Genomic DNA, 18,096 nt, shown 5'->3' with positions numbered 1-18,096 from the left:
CATAATATCTGATAAAAAAATTCTTTCACAATATTTCAGAAACATTGGAGGGAGAAGATTTCTACATAAATATTGGTGAAATAAACTTTGGGTCAAGCACCTCTGCATCTACCCAGTCACCTAACTACATTGGCTATCTCCAAAATGTCTACTTCGATGACGTTGACCTCTTCGCCAAGCTGCATCAGCAACCCAATCTCAACATTATCTGGTACACTAACATTACAGTGGGCCAGAACCCGCCAATCCCGATATATAATCCCGTGACAATTACATCACGAGAAGCCTACATGATGCTTACACCTCTTCCAAAGGTTGGAAACCTTCATATTACTTTCAAGTTCCGTACTAGTCAGCCGGACGGTGTCATCCTTTTCAATAAGGGCAGAAAGGGGAAATTCATTGCGGTCGAACTTGTTGGAGGGTATCTGGTGTTTGCTTACAATAATGGGTACCGAACCAGTACTAACAGAATCAACAAGAAAGCCGATGATAATCAGTGGCACACGTTCGAGGTCAGGGAAGTCAGGCAAACCAATGGAAACAGAGTGTATCAGGCGAGAGTTGACGATGTTCTCCGGACTATTCCGATTGCAGGGACAGATGACCTTGGACTGTCCGGGCATAACCTTTACCTTGGAGGATTGTCTGAGAATATGTTCAATCTTGACGCCTTCGTTAAGTCAACACTGTCATCGACAACAGGATTTATGGGATGTCTAGCCTCTGTGCATTTGAATACCGGAACCCCAGATTTTAAAAAATATGCAAGCAGTGCCATTCTTTTGGACTCTTGTCAAGGTACTAGCAAATGATAAATATCGACATTTCGTAAAATTTTGAAAATTTTCTGATGACTTTAGCGAAAATGTACGTATTGAATTGTGTGAATTTCTTGATGTCATCTTGTAACATATAAGGCGAAATGATAAAAAATCAAGAAACGAGATAGTGCATGCTTCTTTTTATTCTTACAACGTCCATGGTTGAGACAGTTAAAATGACATTTACAGGTCAGGAGTGCATTATGTCAATTTATTTTAGAAATGGCGCAAAAAGTGATTTCCGTATGCATTTGCTAAATTTTGAAAATTATATTTGTTGTATGATGCTAGCATACGAAAGCAAAGGAAGAATAATACAACGTTATGAAAAGAAAGTATTAGAGCTGTTATGATTTTGGAAAATATTTTCTGTAAATACTCTTCCGATATTTCCATTTGAAGGATTAAATGTCATCGACATAAATGTTGTTCGATATATGAAAGTTTTGTGTTGGAAATAGACAGAACTTTCTTCCTGAAACGGATTCCTGTGATCTAAAGATGGGTTTTGAGAAGGAAATACAATGAATATAACATAACAGAAACTTTGAACATTACAGAAATCAATGGAGTATGTCCGACAAGCAGTAACCCTTGTCAGAACAATGGTGTCTGTACAGCGGGAATCTCCACCTTTACTTGTAACTGTAACCTCACGGCGTACGCAGGACCTAGATGTGAAGCATGTAAGTAAATTTATTATATGTCAGCACTGTCTTGCTTTCTAATGTATGTTTTTGTTGGGCTTAAACATTCAGTTAAACAAGAAAGTACCGTTCGTCACATTTAACATGACAAGTGTCCTCTGTTTTTCATATTAAAAAATCGAACATCTTGTTTTTAGTTTAATACATATCATTTGTTGCTTTGTATGTGATATACGAGAGTTGTTTCAGAATGAAATACAGCGACTAGTGCTGAAACTAGTGTTGTATATTCCATAGCAACACAACAAGCGATTTACGATGGAAACACCAAATCGATCAATGAAGTTTTACCTTTGTCCAATACATCATTCCTTGGTGTAGGTTAGGTTTTGTTGTAATGTTATAGAAATTACAAAACGGAAATGAGATGTTGGCATTTTATAAACTCATTTGCCTTTAAAAGTAATACTATTGCAATATGAGGAATTCAGTGTTGTATCCTTTTTTGTGTGAAGCTGTAGAATATAGTGTGGAGCTGTATTATATAGCGTGGAGCTGTTGTATATAGTGTGAGGCTGTAGTACATAGTGTGGAGCTGTAGTACATAGTGTGGAGCTGTAGTATATAGTGTGGAGCTGTAGTATATAGTGTGAGGCTGTAGTATATAGTGTGGAGCTGTAGTATATAGTGTGAGGCTGTAGTATATAGTGTGAGGCTGTAGTACATAGTGTGGAGCTGTAGTATATAGTGTGGAGCTGTAGTATATAGTGTGGAGCTGTAGTATATAGTGTGAGGCTGTAGTATATAGTGTGGAGCTGTAGTATATAGTGTGAGGCTGTAGTATATAGTGTGAAGCTGTAGTATATAGTGTGAGGCTGTAGTATATAGTGTGAGGCTGTAGTATATAGTGTGGAGCTGTAGTATATAGTGTGAGGCTGTAGTATATAGTGTGGAGCTGTAGTATATAGTGTGAGGCTGTAGTATATAGTGTGGAGCTGTAGTATATAGTGTGAGGCTGTAGTATATAGTGTGGAGCTGTAGTATATAGTGTGAGGCTGTAGTATATAGTGTGGAGCTGTAGTATATAGTGTGAGGCTGTAGTATATAGTGTGAAGCTGTAGTATATAGTGTGAGGCTGTAGTATATAGTGTGAGGCTATAGTATATAGTGTGGAGCTGTAGTATATAGTGTGAGGCTGTAGTATATAGTGTGGAGCTGTAGTATATAGTGTGGAGCTGTAATATATAGTGTGGAGCTGTAGTACATAGTGTGGGGCTGTAGTATATAGTGTGAAGCTGTAGTATATAGTGTGAGGCTGTAGTATATAGTGTGAGGCTGTAGTATATAGTGTGAGGCTGTAGTATATAGTGTGGAGCTGTAGTATATAGTGTGAGGCTGTAGTACATAGTGTGGGGCTGTAGTATATAGTGTGGAGCTGTAGTATATAGTGTGGAGCTGTAATATATAGTGTGGAGCTGTAGTATATAGTATGGAGCTGTAGTATATAGTGTGAGGCTGTAGTACATAGTGTGGGGCTGTAGTATATAGTGTGGAGCTGTAGTATATAGTGTGGAGCTGAAGTATATAGTGTGGAGCTGTAGTATATAGTGTGGAGCTGTAGTATATAGTGTGGAGCTGAAGTATATAGTGTGGAGCTGTAGTATATTGTGTGGAGCTGTAGTATATAGTGTGGAGCTGTAGTATATAGTGTGGAGCTGTAGTATATAGTGTGGAGCTGTAGTATATAGTGTGGAGCTGAAGTATATAGTGTGGAGCTGTAGTATATTGTGTGGAGCTGTAGTATATAGTGTGGAGCTGTAGTATATAGTGTGGAGCTGTAGTATATAGTGTGGAGCTGAAGTATATAGTGTGGAGCTGTAGTATATTGTGTGAGGCTGTAGTATATAGTGTGGAGCTGTAGTATATAGTGTGAGGCTGTAGTATATAGTGTGAGGCTGTAGGATATAGTGTGGAGCTGTAGTATATATTGTGAGGCTGTAGTATATAGTGTGGAGTTGTAGTATATAGTGTGGAGCTCTAGTATATTGTGTGAGGCTGTTGTATATAGTGTGGAGCTGAAGTATATGGTGTGAGGCTGTAGTATATTGTGTGAGGCTGTAGTATATAGTGTGGAGCTGTATTATATAGTGTGGAGTTGTAGTATATTGTGTGGAGCTGTAGTATATAGTGTGGAGCTGTAGTATATGGTGTGAGGCTGTAGTATATTGTGTGGAGCTGTAGTATATAGTGTGGAGCTGTAGTATATGGTGTGAGGCTGTAGTATATTGTGTGAGGCTGTAGTATATAGTGTGGGGCTGTAGTATATAGTGTGGAGCTGTAGTATATAGTGTGAGGCTGTAGTACATAGTGTGGAGCTGTAGTATATAGTGTGAAGCTGTAGTATATAGTGTGAGGCTGTAGTATATAGTGTGGAGCTGTAATATATAGTGTGGAGCTGTAGTATATAGTGTGAGGCTGTAGTATATAGTGTGAGGCTGTAGTATATAGTGTGAGGCTGTAGTATATAGTGTGGAGCTGTAGTATATAGTGTGGAGCTGTAGTGTATAGTGTGGAGCTGTAGTATATAGTGTGGGGCTGTAGTATATAGTGTGGAGCTGTAGTATATAGTGTGAGGCTGTAGTATATAGTGTGGAGCTGTAGTATATAGTGTGAGGCTATAGTATATAGTGTGAGGCTGTAGTATATAGTGTGGAGCTGTAGTATATAGTGTGAGGCTGTAGTATATAGTGTGGAGCTGTAGTATATAGTGTGAGGCTGTAGTTTATAGTGTGGAGTTGTAGTATATAGTGTGGAGCAGTAGTATATTGTGTGAGGCTGTAGTATATAGTGTGGAGCTGTAGTATATAGTGTGAGGCTGTAGTATATAGTGTGGAGCTGTAGTATATAGTGTGAGGCTGTAGTACATAGTGTGGAGCTGTAGTACATAGTGTGGAGCTGTAGTATATAGTGTGGAGCTGTAGTATATAGTGTGAGGCTGTAGTACATAGTGTGGAGCTGTAGTACATAGTGTGGAGCAGTAGTATATAGTGTGGAGCTGTAGTATATAGTGTGAGACTGTAGTATATTGTATGAAGCTGTAGGATACTGAGTGGTGATGTGTTCCATTTAAGCATATTCTAAGGAAGAATTTACATTCAACCGTTCTATATAACGATGTGTAATGTTGAGGTAATGATTTTCAGATCCACTTGGATTATATATTGGTAAAAAAGGATTGGATGGAATTGTGACTTATACATATGAGAACACTATGAATTCGGACAAGGACAACATCGCCTTAGGCTTTATGACATACCGAGAGGACGGCATCCTTTCCCGCTTTGATAATCTTTACGGCACCGAGTACATTGAATTGCGCCTGGTAAGTTTCACCATGATTCTTGTTCACATTTCTCATTTCTTTAATCTGACAAAAACTTCGCATTGGTCTTACATGTTTTGAAAATTGGATATAGTTATTGTTTTGAAAATCCAAGAAAAATTGAGTCACACTGAAACATTATGATTTTACAATTATGGGAACAAAATGCTTGGGAAGAAATAAAATGCTGTCGAAGCAGAAATACCATTTTAAAAGTCAAATGTGTAACCGCAAATATTAAAGGTATGTAGTAACAGTTTCCATGTTGACATTTCCAGGAGAATGGCTTTTTGGTAGCTGAGTATGACACAGGGGATGGTGCTCAAACCATAGTTATTGATAACATCAAATACAATGATGGAAGCTACCATGTTGTCAACTTCTATAGAGATTCCGACGGCTCCAGATTCTATGTTGATGGTTTTTCCGAAGATCTCACTCACTCCGGTATTTTTTTTCTCCCGTAGTAGATGGTTAATTTCAAAGATTCCATAAGTAACGTGGAAGATGAACAAAGACGCAAGACACCGTATAGCCGTGTCATGATCATTAATTTCAATTATTTTGAGATAAGTATCTGTAAAACTTGAAATTTTTTAAGTTATTTTTTTGCTTAACAATTCGGTAGTAAATATCGGAAAAAGATGCACGGTCCCTCAACAGTTGTGTTGCTTTATTGCTACACCATCTGATAGATAGAAACTAAGGGAGGTAACTCTTGTAGATCAGAATGAGTTCGATGAGACTTAAGCAGCGATTATACTAGTGTTCTTTTTATTTGTCAAGTAACTGAAAATATCTAAATGTTTTGGTTTTTTATTTTGTAGGCGCTCACTCTATCTTTGATAATCTGCAATATGTGTACATTGGAGGAAGACAAGATTCAAACGGGGCTGTAATGAATGCTTATAACGGTATCATTGGAGGTACGTGGCAGAATTTTTACAGCAATAATAGCTGTAGTCTATTATCCCAGTATAATACTGAAAGAAAAAAATAGGTAAAAACTATTCTCTAAAATGTTGATATTATTTTTAAAATGCAAAAATAGAAAACGAGGTTTCGTTTGCAGTATTTAGTTTATAGTGTCAATTTGTCTTCACTTTATTGAGGAAAAAAGTGAAATATGTGCTTCAGAAATCGTCAGAGATCCTGAATGTACAATCTACTGTTGATAATAGATCTAGTCATATATATTTTACATCAAATATTTTTTTTAGATATTTAAAACATTCTTTGAAGTAAATGATTTTTAACGAAATAATTAATCCCAAATCAGTTTTTTTTCAGACTCGTTATGGTTTTGTTTTTTACCATACTATCAGAAAGATACTAAAAGGAAATCTGTATTACAGGGTTGTTTTACAATGGGAACAGATTTATAGATCTAGCCCACAATACTGATAACAACATTGAATGGACAGGAGATCTAACCATGATAAAGGATGGACAATACGTGCTGGTACCCCCGATGTAAGTATTACATACAAAGGAAAAAGTGGTCAAGTATGTACACCATTATCTAAAATTACATTCAGTTAAAGATGAGAACGCCCCAACAAAAATGAACACAAAAAGGAAAGAAATTGATAAGGAATTAATGGCAGGTTTTGGAGAACGTTGTGAAAATTGATTGATTTTACATGTTATTGACTTATTTCATTGGTTTAATTTTATTTAACGTGTTAAGTGATTCTCATTTGGTTTAAGGGGTGACATCATTGATTCAATTGATATATACACTATGCAAAATTTAGAACCATACTGTTTTTGATGAACAGGATTGAAATGGAAATATGTTATTAGAATTGTTATTTTTTTTGTCTGAGAACGTTTTTCCTGTTAGCAGCTTGTGTTAGAATTGCAGTTAGATGGTACACTTGTCTCTCGTTAATCCAGCCATATCGATTCAGACGTTTAACTGTTGTTCAGTGGAATGGGGGCTTTATTTATCAAAATGAGCAACGGCTGACTTGATATTGGAACAAACGTCGTTGTTGTAAAAAGTTATGTGATACTGGCTGAATTGACGCGATTTAAATGTATCACAAGTGTTGAGCAATAGTTCAGCTTTCTGATTTAGTTAATGCATGACAGAATAATGGTGCAGGGATTCTGCTTATTTCCACATTTCTTTGTACGTTTGATGTATCTTTCGTTATTCTTACCAAAATTGACTGAATTTGACAAAATCCTACCATATTAATGTTACAAGTGTAGGCTAGTTTACAAACACCTCAAAAGTTAGTTTGCAGTTGGAAGTCGATATACTCAAGTCAGAATATAGTTATATATAGTTAGTGAGTAGGCTATTAAGAATGAGTGGATATCTGTATAGTTAAGTAGGACGGCACTATTAGGACATCATAACTTTATATAACTAATTAGGACGTAGGACGTTACTTGTTGTTTGTTAGTTTTTTAGGTTATCTGTACAGTTAAGTAGGATATCTATACAGTTCAGTAGGATATCTATACAGTTCAGTAGGATATCTGTACAATTCAGTAGGATATCTGTACATTTCAGTAGGATATCTATACAATTCAGTAGGATATCTGTACAGTTCAGTAGGATGTCTGTACAATTCAGTAGGATATCTATACAGTTCAGTAGGATATCTGTACAATTCAGTAGGATATCTGTACATTTCAGTAGGATATCTGTACAATTCAGTAGGATATCTGTACAGTTCAGTAGGATGTCTGTACAATTCAGTAGGATATCTGTACAATTCAGTAGGATATCTGTAAAATTCAGTAGGATATCTGTACAGTTCAGTAGGATATCTATACAGTTCAGAAGGATATCTGTACAATTCAGAAGGATATCTGTACAGTTCAGTAGGATATCTGTACAGTTAAGGAGGATATCTGTACAATTCAGTAGGATATCTGTACAATTCAGTAGGATGTCTGTACAATTCAGTAGGATATCTGTACAGTTCAGTAGGATGTCTGTACAATTCAGTAGGATATCTGTACAGTTAAGTAGGATATATGTACAATTCAGTAGGATATATGTACAATTCAGTAGGATATCTGTAAAATTCAGTAGGATATCTGTACAGTTCAGTAGGATATCTATACAGTTCAGTAGGATATCTTACAATTCAGTAGGATATCTGTACAATTCAGTAGGATATATGTACAGTTAAGGAGGATATCTGTACAATTAAGTAGGATATCTGTACAGTTCAGTAGGATATCTGTACAATTCAGTAGGATATCTGTACAGTTAAGTAGGATATCTGTACAGTTCAGTAGGATATCTATACAGTTCAGTAGGATATCTATACAGTTCAGTAGGATATCTGTACAGTTCAGTAGGATATCTGTACAGTTCAGTAGGATATCTGTACAATTCAGTAGGATATCTGTACAATTCAGTAGGATATCTGTACAGTTCAGTAGGATATCTGTGCAGTTAAGTAGGATATATGTACAATTCAGTTGGATTTCAAAACTTATAGATAAATAGGACATAATATATACTGTTAAATATGACGTAGTTAGGTAATATATTGACTAATTAGGATATGCTATGTAGAGTTGAGAAGGATAGCACTAGATACTAGGATATCCGAACGGTTCCGTAGGACGTCATTGGTTCTTTTTTTATAGTTCAGTTAGAAGTTAATGGCTTCAGCTCTGTTCATTAGGATATCAGTATAGTTCTGTAGAATTTTAGTAAGAAACCAGATTAGGATATTAGGAAATTGATATAGTTAAATGATGAAAGTCGTTACTTAAAGTAATTATCAAAGTTAATGAATATGTATAAAATACAGGTTAGATTTTACATTATTCTGGATATGGTTTCATATCATTTGCAGCATACAAGAAATTTTGGATATGAATACTACTACTAGTAACGAATGTAGTCAAGTTTGAAATATGAATTCTTGCACTACAAAGGTATATGCTTGATTTAGTAGAACAGGGCAGTGGAAATTTAATAAGATTTCATAGTTTCATAGAGAACTTTTTTGTCTAAAGTTGACAAGCAACTAGCAGAGTATGTGTTTGAGGAACAAACACGAAAAATGGTGTGACGTTTATAATGGCACGATATGAAACATATTCTATTTTAATTACAGTGTTATTACCACCCCAAGGTAACGTAGCTTTGCCCTTGACCTTTTTCGGATACATACATTTCACAAATTTTTGTCCCACTATTGTCAGTAGCCCTGGATTGCTGAGACCGTGTGTAATATGCCGTGCAATTCCTTATATGCTTTTTACACGAAACATTACATGACTAATTCATCTTTTAAAATAAGAGCAATTACCAAATAAACAGTGACTAAATAACCATAATCAATTCAAATATTATCGATACTTACACTACTATTGCTCTATCAAACATATTGAATCAATCTCCATTTATGGAATTGCACGGGAGAATGTATGCGCATATTATTTTATTCAGAGAAGGATAGATATAATATGTCATCTGTTTATCATTTTTGTGTTTTGCTTCATTCCACATTGTGTTATGCTATTTTTTTTATTTCAGTAATCACTTAACTTGTATTTATTTATTTCCTGACTTTTTGAATTTGTATGTCGATCATCATTTAAGTTTAATTTATTCATTTCATGACTTTTGAGTTTGTATATGAAAGCTAATCAGTAACATTACTGAATCCTGATTCCTGTGTAACAGTTACTTCCCTCAATAGTAAATGGAGGACATATCTTAACTCATTACCTTCTAAATTGCTTGTAATAACTCTTAAACAGACAATCTACCATCAATAAACGGAAAAGTATTCACGGACGTAAAGCTTACAAGTTTCGATATTTTTTCATTCGTTTCAAAGCCTTTGTTTATTCTAAATCTATTGTTATTGTTTGTATTGCAATTTCTGAGGTTCGAACTTCAACTTCAGTGCTTCTGTGTTTGTACTGACGTCACTTCTATGTTGCTCATCGTGCTTGCATGTTCTATGGCGTCTATGCGATGATACGGGCGTGCATTACAGTATTTTATTCTGAGAACTGCATTTTTTATGGTATTATGCGATACGTATTTTACAATATCACATTCACAAGCATCTTGTTTTCAATATTGAGTTAAGTTATGTGAATATCGTACTTACATTTTGTGCTTTGTAGACGTTTTAGGATCTTTTGTATGCCAATATTTAGTTTGTGGAATTTTTTTGGTACTTCTGCTATTATCTTTAGACTTCTCATCCATAGATGGAACATTTTGTACATGTCATTTAATAATATAAGGACAATATTTCCCTGCAATGAATCATTGTCTGTGGTATGTCTCTGTGCTTACATCTTATTCTCATACAAATGCGTAGTATCATATCATCATCGCATAATGACAGGAAGTGAAACTGTTTCTTCTCTAGCAAATTACTGCCAAATTACTCTGCTATTAAGACTCGGTGATTAATCTTTTTAATGGTTTTGTTTCCAGAGTTTTGACTCCTCCTCCACGGACACCGGTCCCCCCAATTGATGGAAACATTGTGATACCTCCAGATATAGGCGGCGGTGGTGTTGTCGGTCCTGGTTTTGGAGGTGCCGGTGGCCCAGGTGGTGGTGGCAGCGATATGGTTGGTATTGGTTCCGGACCAGGCGCTATTACTGGCGGTGGTGGTTCGTTGACGAATGTGGTACCTGGAACTGGTGGTGGACCTACCGCATTAGGACAGACGGGCGGAGCCGGAGGGGCAGGCGTTCCTTTGGCTGCTGCTGGAGGAGGTGGAGCCCGCGCGGGCGCACTGCTTGGAACAATTTTGGGAACAATGGCCTTCATGGCAAGTCTTTTGTGGGCTCTTTGGCAGTGTAAGCCAGGAATGGTTCCTTGCTTTGGAGGCGGAGGTGGTGGAGGTGGTGGAGCACCCTCTATGGCCATTTCATCACCAACTCCGGCAACCAATTTACCAGTGGCTCAGGCTCTCGGTGGTGGTCCAGGTGGAGCGGCCCTTAGTAGTTCCGGGGCTGGAGGAGGTAGTGCTGGGGCCGGAGGAGCTAAGGTTACAATTTTGAATGGATCTGCAAGTGGAGGCGGTGGCAGCGGTGGCGGTGCAGGAAGCAATTCAGCTTTCTCGGCCTACTATTCCTCCTCAAATGCCACTGTGGCTTCTGGTGGTGCTGGAGGAGGTTCAGCTGCTGGCGCTGGTGCGGGGCAATATGACGCAACGCTGAGAGCGACGGGAACATTCTCTAACAAAGGCACATTGATTGGAACACCAAAGGCTTCCCGAGCATACTTAGGATCTTCTTCAAGTGCAGGAGGTGGGGCTGGCGGTGGAAATTCTTCGTACTCCTATTCCTCGACCACTACAAATGTGTACAACAGTAATACAATGGGAGGAGCTGGAGGAGGTGCTGGTGGATCATCTATGGATGCTATTGGCTACGGCGAATCTACAACAGCAGACTACGATATGGCACCTGGAATATCTGGAGGTTCAGCGAATTATCAGAGTAACGCTATGACTGGCGGAACTCTTTCCAAAGGTTATTCCACGTCTACAATGTCATCCTCATACAACTATCAGGTATCGCAAAATATTGATAATACATCTACATTCTTCCTTATTAGCATCATGTCTTGAATGTTTTGAATATAAATAATGTTAAATAATCAGTCAGCTGAAGGCTTTAACAAATCATTATTTATATTTCATACATTCAAGACATGATGCTTACAACGATGATATTACTCAATTACAAAATGTTGCCATGAAAAAGTGTTAAAAATCATCTGTTAATTGTATTTAATGTCTTTTTCGTATATTGGGATATATACTCCTATCAAAAGATAAATAAAAATAATATATACATGTGACTTCCTTCCTCTTAGGTCCAGAACGTGCGGACAGTGATGATGAATCAAAGCGGTCATCAGATGGTCAGTTACGGATCAACATCTAGTGGGGCTGTTACACCCGGGGCAGCCGGAGACGAGGTCAGGGTTGACTGTTGCTTTATGACGGGAGATGGAGCAAGTGTTGTGACTGGCTCCAGTCTCGGACCACCTCAAGTTTGGGATATGCAGGTAATCACTGTATATTCATTTGTAATTTGGCTGCAAAGAGTGATTAATTCTTCGAGTCGTCAATAATATTTGTTTATACTTCAGGCGAAACAAAATGTTGATGAATTGATAAATTAATAAAAAAAAATGCAATACAGAAGATTGTATTTTACTTCATGCTCAAAAAAATTGATCGCTCACAAAGGTATATATATAGTTACGATATATATTTAAGTAACTGGTAATTTCCTAATGTGAACAATATGCAGATATTATATCAATATTTTCATTAACTATTCAAAATTTATTTCTTCGAAAATATTAACCAAATTTTTATTAATAAAGGACTTAATAAACTTCTGCATTTGACTTGTATATTTGATGTTTCAATTTTTTGGCTTAAGACTGGAGAACTTCTTCGAATCATGAAAGGTGATACTGTTGGATCTACAAACCTCCACCTCGCTTGTAATGACCGCCTTTTAGTTGGCGCAGTTCATGCCGATCTAGAAATTAACGAATTTTCTACGAAGAAAGGAGTAACGAATAAAACATTACAGGTAATAACAAGATAACCATTCAGAATTTTCTTTGTAAAAGAAGTAGAAATGTATTTTGCATTGGATTAAGAATTATTTCAGCTGTCGTTTTTCATTTCAATACATTTTCTCCTGTACAAGAAAGGAAAGAAACCCATATTTATCATATTCATTGAAACATAAAAACAAAACCGCCGCGAATTTGTTGTGCTGTTACCAAAAGCATCCAAAACCGTTAAAGCATTTTATTCGAAAACGCTCTGTGTATAAATGCTACGTCCCGAATCTTGGTGACAATATTGGTTAAGCATTATCGTTGTGTAGAGGGGCTTCATTACTTGTGATATTTCACAAAACGATATTAGAAGAATGTTTAACGGCTCCCAAAAATTAAAACCTATACATAAGTTTTTCTTATTAGATTTCTTTGAAATGAAAAGAAGTGTTAGATTCTTTTTATCATATAACTCAGGAAAGTTACATCTTCTGTCAAAATGTGAATGACGAAGTCAAACGGAGACAGTCATTTTGTTTTAGTTCGTGACAATCCTGTGGTTGTCCACCTTTTGACATGACAATCGATTTCTGACAGACATAACCAATGACAAAACGTTCCAGAATGGGTTAATGCTAATGACATATAAAGATATCACAATGATGAATTCACATTATAATGTGACAATCTTAATTATGAAATACGCACTGCCAAAACTGAACGCGACGTGAACGATAGAATGATTACAATTGGCCATTTATATCTCATCAACACTAAATAGTTGGTTACTTAAGATATGATCAGCTCCAGAGCAGAAACAATGAGCAGACTGACAATTGCCTTCTTGTTTAATTTGATTTTTTTTCTTCAAAATTTCTTTCCAACCATAAACCCAGCCCAGATATATCTAATGGCTGTTGGTAGGACGTGCGAGTGTTTTTGTTACATTAACCACGAAATACACAGGGGAGATTAAATATCATAAAACTATACAGACTATTTAATAATGAAGCCGACTTCTCGCTCATAGTTTTGCTTTTTGCTGATTTCGTTGGTTTTGATTTTTTTATAACATTTGTTGTTTAAGGTTTACTTTTGGCTGAACCGTAAATTATATTTTATATATATTCTATATAATTTTCTGTCAGTTTAAATGCAAAGTAGTTTATTATTTCTTTGTGTCTTGCAGATCTGGGATTTTGTCACTGGTAAACCTTTAGTGATGGGACAAGAGGAAACATGTTCCGCATTATGTGTAATGACAGACCCAGATAAGGTTGTGTTTGCACGATCTGGGAAGTATGGTAACGGAACAGACATTATAGTATGGGACTTGTTAGGAAATCAAGCCATCAAAGAGATGCACTACGATGTTCCAGTGGGTAACAATGACTATATAAACTATTTAGCATTATCTCAAAACGACAGATATTGTGTAGCAGGTTTTACGAATTCATTCGACAACTATGCCGAGTTTGTCACATTTGATGTCACTTTAACTAGTTTCAACATAACAGAACCAAACCTTCTCAGACTTGATGCCAATCCAGATTGTACTGTGATATTACCACGTGATGAAGCTGTTACCGGACTCCGGAATGGTGACCTTGTCATCTGGAGCCTGCGCACTGGACATCCTAGTCGTCAGCTTTTGTCAGGGTCTGGTGTTCACGCACACAGTAGTGAAATCAAGGCACTTGCCATTTCTGAGGACAACAGATACTTGGTGTCAGCTTCGACAGACTGTACCCTGAAAGTGTGGGATATGACGTCAGAGAGGCAGGTTAATACGCTGTCTGGACATGGTGACGAGGTAGGTGTAAACAAATAACTTTTGTGTAAACTTTTTGTCAAAACATTTCGCACCGAAAGAATACGATCATAATGTTGTTAGTTTCGGTATTACGAAGTAGTAGTTTAGAGGTACATAACTATTCTTTAACAGTGAAATTAGAATTTGAAAGATTTTGTGGTTGCATATAAACACCTTTTGATGCTGTAAGTACTATATTCTATATGTTATTTGTTACTATTTACAAAATTCATTTCCAAACACTGATGTAAAAAATGTACTATAGCCTTTGAATAAACGCTTCTTAATATTCATTTCATTTGTGTTATTTGCATGATTATTGTGAATATCAACAGCAACTTAACAACAATGAATACAAAGAATTCACGTGCCAATTTCATAAATTACACTCACTGGTCATAAGCATCAAGTGCTGTTGTATATAAGATTGCTCATTTTATATGTATCATGTTTTCGTTTTGAATTTTTATCTTCAATCTTAATCATAATATGATAAGACAGTAGTTCGTAATTTATAATCTGAACGTATTTTTACAGGTGTGGTGCGTTGCGATCTCTCCCGATAACGAGATTGTTGTGTCAGGATCACGCGACTGTTCCATCCGATTATGGAGACTGAAAAGCGGAAGTGAGATTTGCACATTCACTACTGGTGTCGATGTGTTCTACGTTACTATGAGCCATGACAAAGGAACCATAGTCGCCCTGGGCGACAAATGTGGTGCCAGGAAACTGATTATGTTACAGGTCGTTCGATCAAAGGTGCGACGTCAGATTAGCTCATAAAGAGTGCATAATTTAAAAACAAGACAAAACGAAAAAATCAGTGGTGCAATGCAAATTTTCCCCTTGCCTTATTGGAACTGTTGTGGGGTAATAAAAATGCCAGCTCTATCTAGATTCACAACAGAAAGTAATAATAACTGTTGGTGTTTCATTTCAATAGTAATATTTCGCAAAAATCTTAATTTGCGAATATGTCTGGTTACGAATTTATGAAATACTTGAGAATTGTTAAAACAGGCTTAACTTCCTTATGATATGTGTTATTGGAAAACTCGCTTGCCAGACCATATGATATACTTTCAACGACTGTATGCTTCTACTGACCGGCTTCGTAATTTAAACATGAATAACTGTAGATTTAGAATTATTTTCGATTTTATGCGCCAGTTTTTCTATGTGTTAATCAAAATACGTTTTGTTCCACCCAAATACTTGACCATTTCTAACCTTAATTGAAATAGGTTAAACAATCTTTTTTTAGCGTTTTAGATTAAAAATATTTATGGTCCTTTTGCACATGATTTTATCGTAACCTAAACTAATGTTAATCAGGGGAAAGAGTAACCAAAAGTAACCAAAATTATTGTGAATAATATTAAACACTTTCTTTATGAAAGACAATTCATATTTTCTATTAAGGGTCATATTTGCGGTACAAGTGAATTATTTTATTATCTTTTTTTAAATGTAATATGGATTAAGAATAGTGAATTGTAGCACAAGCAGATCCATGATAATGTAAGAAATTTGTTCCCAAATTTCATGTATCAACTTTTTTCATTGGTTAACGTATAACAGATTATGATAAAACTAGGTTGATTTTGTACTAATAAACGAAATTAAATAACCCAAAAAGGGGGAGACAGATAATTTAGAAGCGTCCCGATCTGTTTTATTAGTGGTGTGAGAAGGCTTGTCAGTGGATGTTAGTATCGATATACCCTGTAATTTATTAATCTTAAGAAATTATCTCACTACAATGCGCTGTCATAGGTCTTTCACGTGTGTACATTCTAAACCTCCAGACAGTCTTCTATGTTAAGCAAAACCATTTTCAAATTATTTTTACTTAAATATATCCTGCCATGAAACCAGCTAAATTACAATATATTTTTTATCCGAAAACAATTGCATTGTGATGGAATAACCGTTTGCAAATATAGATAATTTTCATTTGTATGAATATATTAGATCGGATAATAATGCTATGCTTTCTTTACCTATAACAAATATGGTAATATATTATGTGATTTATTTAAGTATATATATCATATGGTTGTGAAAATATTCTCACTTGTCGATATATTTTGCATAAGATAGGAAACAGCGACGTCAACTTATATAAGTAAAGGACATTTTTAGATTCTATATAAAGAGAGGTTTCTTTTGAGTCTTTGAAAAATCTTTGTGTTTTTATCATATTTCTATTATATGAAACTTAGTCTCCAAATTTGTCATCGTTATAAGTTGATCAGACGCTGAATTGAAAGTTGTGCCATATCTTTGTGTGACGTTCGTGGGATGAATATGGTTTTATAAATACTGATCAAAATCCAAGCTGTATCAAAATTTGTTTGTGTGTATTTTGTCATTGCTTTATAGAAATATTTCATTTTATATATTCAATAAATTTGTGCTCTTGTATCAAGTATGTAGTGTTTCTTGTTCCTTCCACAAATTAGATGATATCGATAATCATTATGAACGACTCTTTAAACATCTTAACGTTGAACATTGAACGATCAACGAAAAACCTTTTTAGTTAAGTCTTTAGAAGCAACGTGAACGTTTTCAGCATTATGAAACTCCGTGACATGTAATCCAAATTATTCTGTAAAATTATTAATTGCGAAATTTGAAGAATTTGAAGTAGTATGATCAGGATGCTCTGTAGGTGATGTCTGCAGAACATTCTACACTGTGAGGGTTTTTAATGTTTTCGTCTTGTTTTCTGTTATACGTATCCAACATTTGTTTTTTCTCATTAATTCGTATGCCAGTGAACTATCAAGACATGACCAAGTGCATTGATTTGAAAATAGGATATATTATGTCTATGTATAGAGCTGATGTAATGACGCGGTTAAAATTTGTGATGTGTATTTGTTGAGGAGAGAACTTCAGTACACTGACAAAATTTGTGCCCATTTCGTTTGCTTAAATCACGGAGGCAAATTAAATAATATTTTAAACAATGTGAATGATTTACCAGATGATCATTAAACAAGTGCGCTTTCTTTTTAGATTGTTAATGACATAGAAACAGTACTATAAACAATTATCATACATCATAGCTTAATGTAAATGTGACGTCAAAATATACACATAACAATGTTAACAGTACTTAAGTCATTAATATGTATATATTCGCGTGATATAAGACTGTTTTCTTCCCCTTTTCTTCGGATTCAATGAATGCAGATATGACTCCAAGAACAATACTCTTGACATAAAGTGATACATCCTCTGTTACGATATGCTGTGGTATTTGTTATCTTTATAAATAACAGAACAAAAACTTATTTATGATTAGAATGAATTATGGGTCATAATGGATCACGGGCTGTACTATTTTCAATCTATCTTAAAAAAACATTCTGGTTATTTTATTGAGATGCTTCACTGATATTGTTCGGTATGGGAGATGTTCTTATCTTACAGAAGGAATACAGCATAGTAATTTATAAAAGTCAAAATTTGGAAAGTCTTCAGTCTATTTCTGTAAATTATTTTCAAGTTTAGTTCAACGCTTGTAATATACTGATATTTCGACCGATTCTATTGTTCTTGCAATATGACTTGCCTGCAGCTTGTTGGGAAGTACGCTAATCTTATAATGCAAGAAATTTCGTAATTTTCCATATATGATAGGTCCGATACAATATCCGATGTATTAAAATACGCTTTTGAGTATAATACTTAAGTCAGAGAGATAAACTTGAGTCAGTCATTTTAGTAGTGAAACAATATATAGGAGGCAATATAGATGAATGGCTATAAGGATCCTTCTGATTTATTTTGAAATTCACTTCAATTAAAGTTATATTTTGTCGTATGCATAATGATACTAAGTTTAAAGTCGAGTATGATTAATGGTCAAA

The 18,096-nt window shown here is 35.5% G+C and overlaps 1 protein-coding gene across 2 annotated transcripts in view; it reads left to right on the top strand.

Moving 5' to 3' along the window:
• The window catches only part of LOC132559439 (uncharacterized), a 96,098-nt gene extending 79,454 nt beyond the window's left edge, over positions 1-16,644 (top strand). Inside the window, exons 18-29 of one of the 2 annotated variants that reach the window (XM_060224057.1) lie at positions 40-801; positions 1,385-1,510; positions 4,675-4,853; positions 5,132-5,300; positions 5,681-5,779; positions 6,209-6,326; positions 8,951-8,968; positions 10,294-11,383; positions 11,689-11,883; positions 12,267-12,422; positions 13,586-14,209; positions 14,747-16,644. In XM_060224057.1, the coding sequence (XP_060080040.1) occupies positions 40-801; positions 1,385-1,510; positions 4,675-4,853; positions 5,132-5,300; positions 5,681-5,779; positions 6,209-6,326; positions 8,951-8,968; positions 10,294-11,383; positions 11,689-11,883; positions 12,267-12,422; positions 13,586-14,209; positions 14,747-14,995 (3,785 nt within the window). In that variant the 3' untranslated portion in view covers positions 14,996-16,644. The remainder of the gene's footprint in view (positions 1-39; positions 802-1,384; positions 1,511-4,674; positions 4,854-5,131; positions 5,301-5,680; positions 5,780-6,208; positions 6,327-8,950; positions 8,969-10,293; positions 11,384-11,688; positions 11,884-12,266; positions 12,423-13,585; positions 14,210-14,746) is intronic. The other variant, XM_060224058.1, reaches the window with a different exon arrangement.
• The last annotated feature ends 1,452 nt before the right edge of the window (positions 16,645-18,096 follow it).

The sequence above is a fragment of the Ylistrum balloti genome, unplaced genomic scaffold (genome assembly GCF_031769215.1).
Source record: "Ylistrum balloti isolate Yb309-2 unplaced genomic scaffold, AGI_CSIRO_Ybal_v1 Utg370912, whole genome shotgun sequence".
Classification (NCBI taxonomy): Eukaryota; Metazoa; Mollusca; class Bivalvia; order Pectinida; family Pectinidae; genus Ylistrum; species Ylistrum balloti.
The sequence above is the reverse complement of the archived record's forward strand: the minus strand, read 5'-3'. Positions and strand labels throughout refer to the sequence as shown.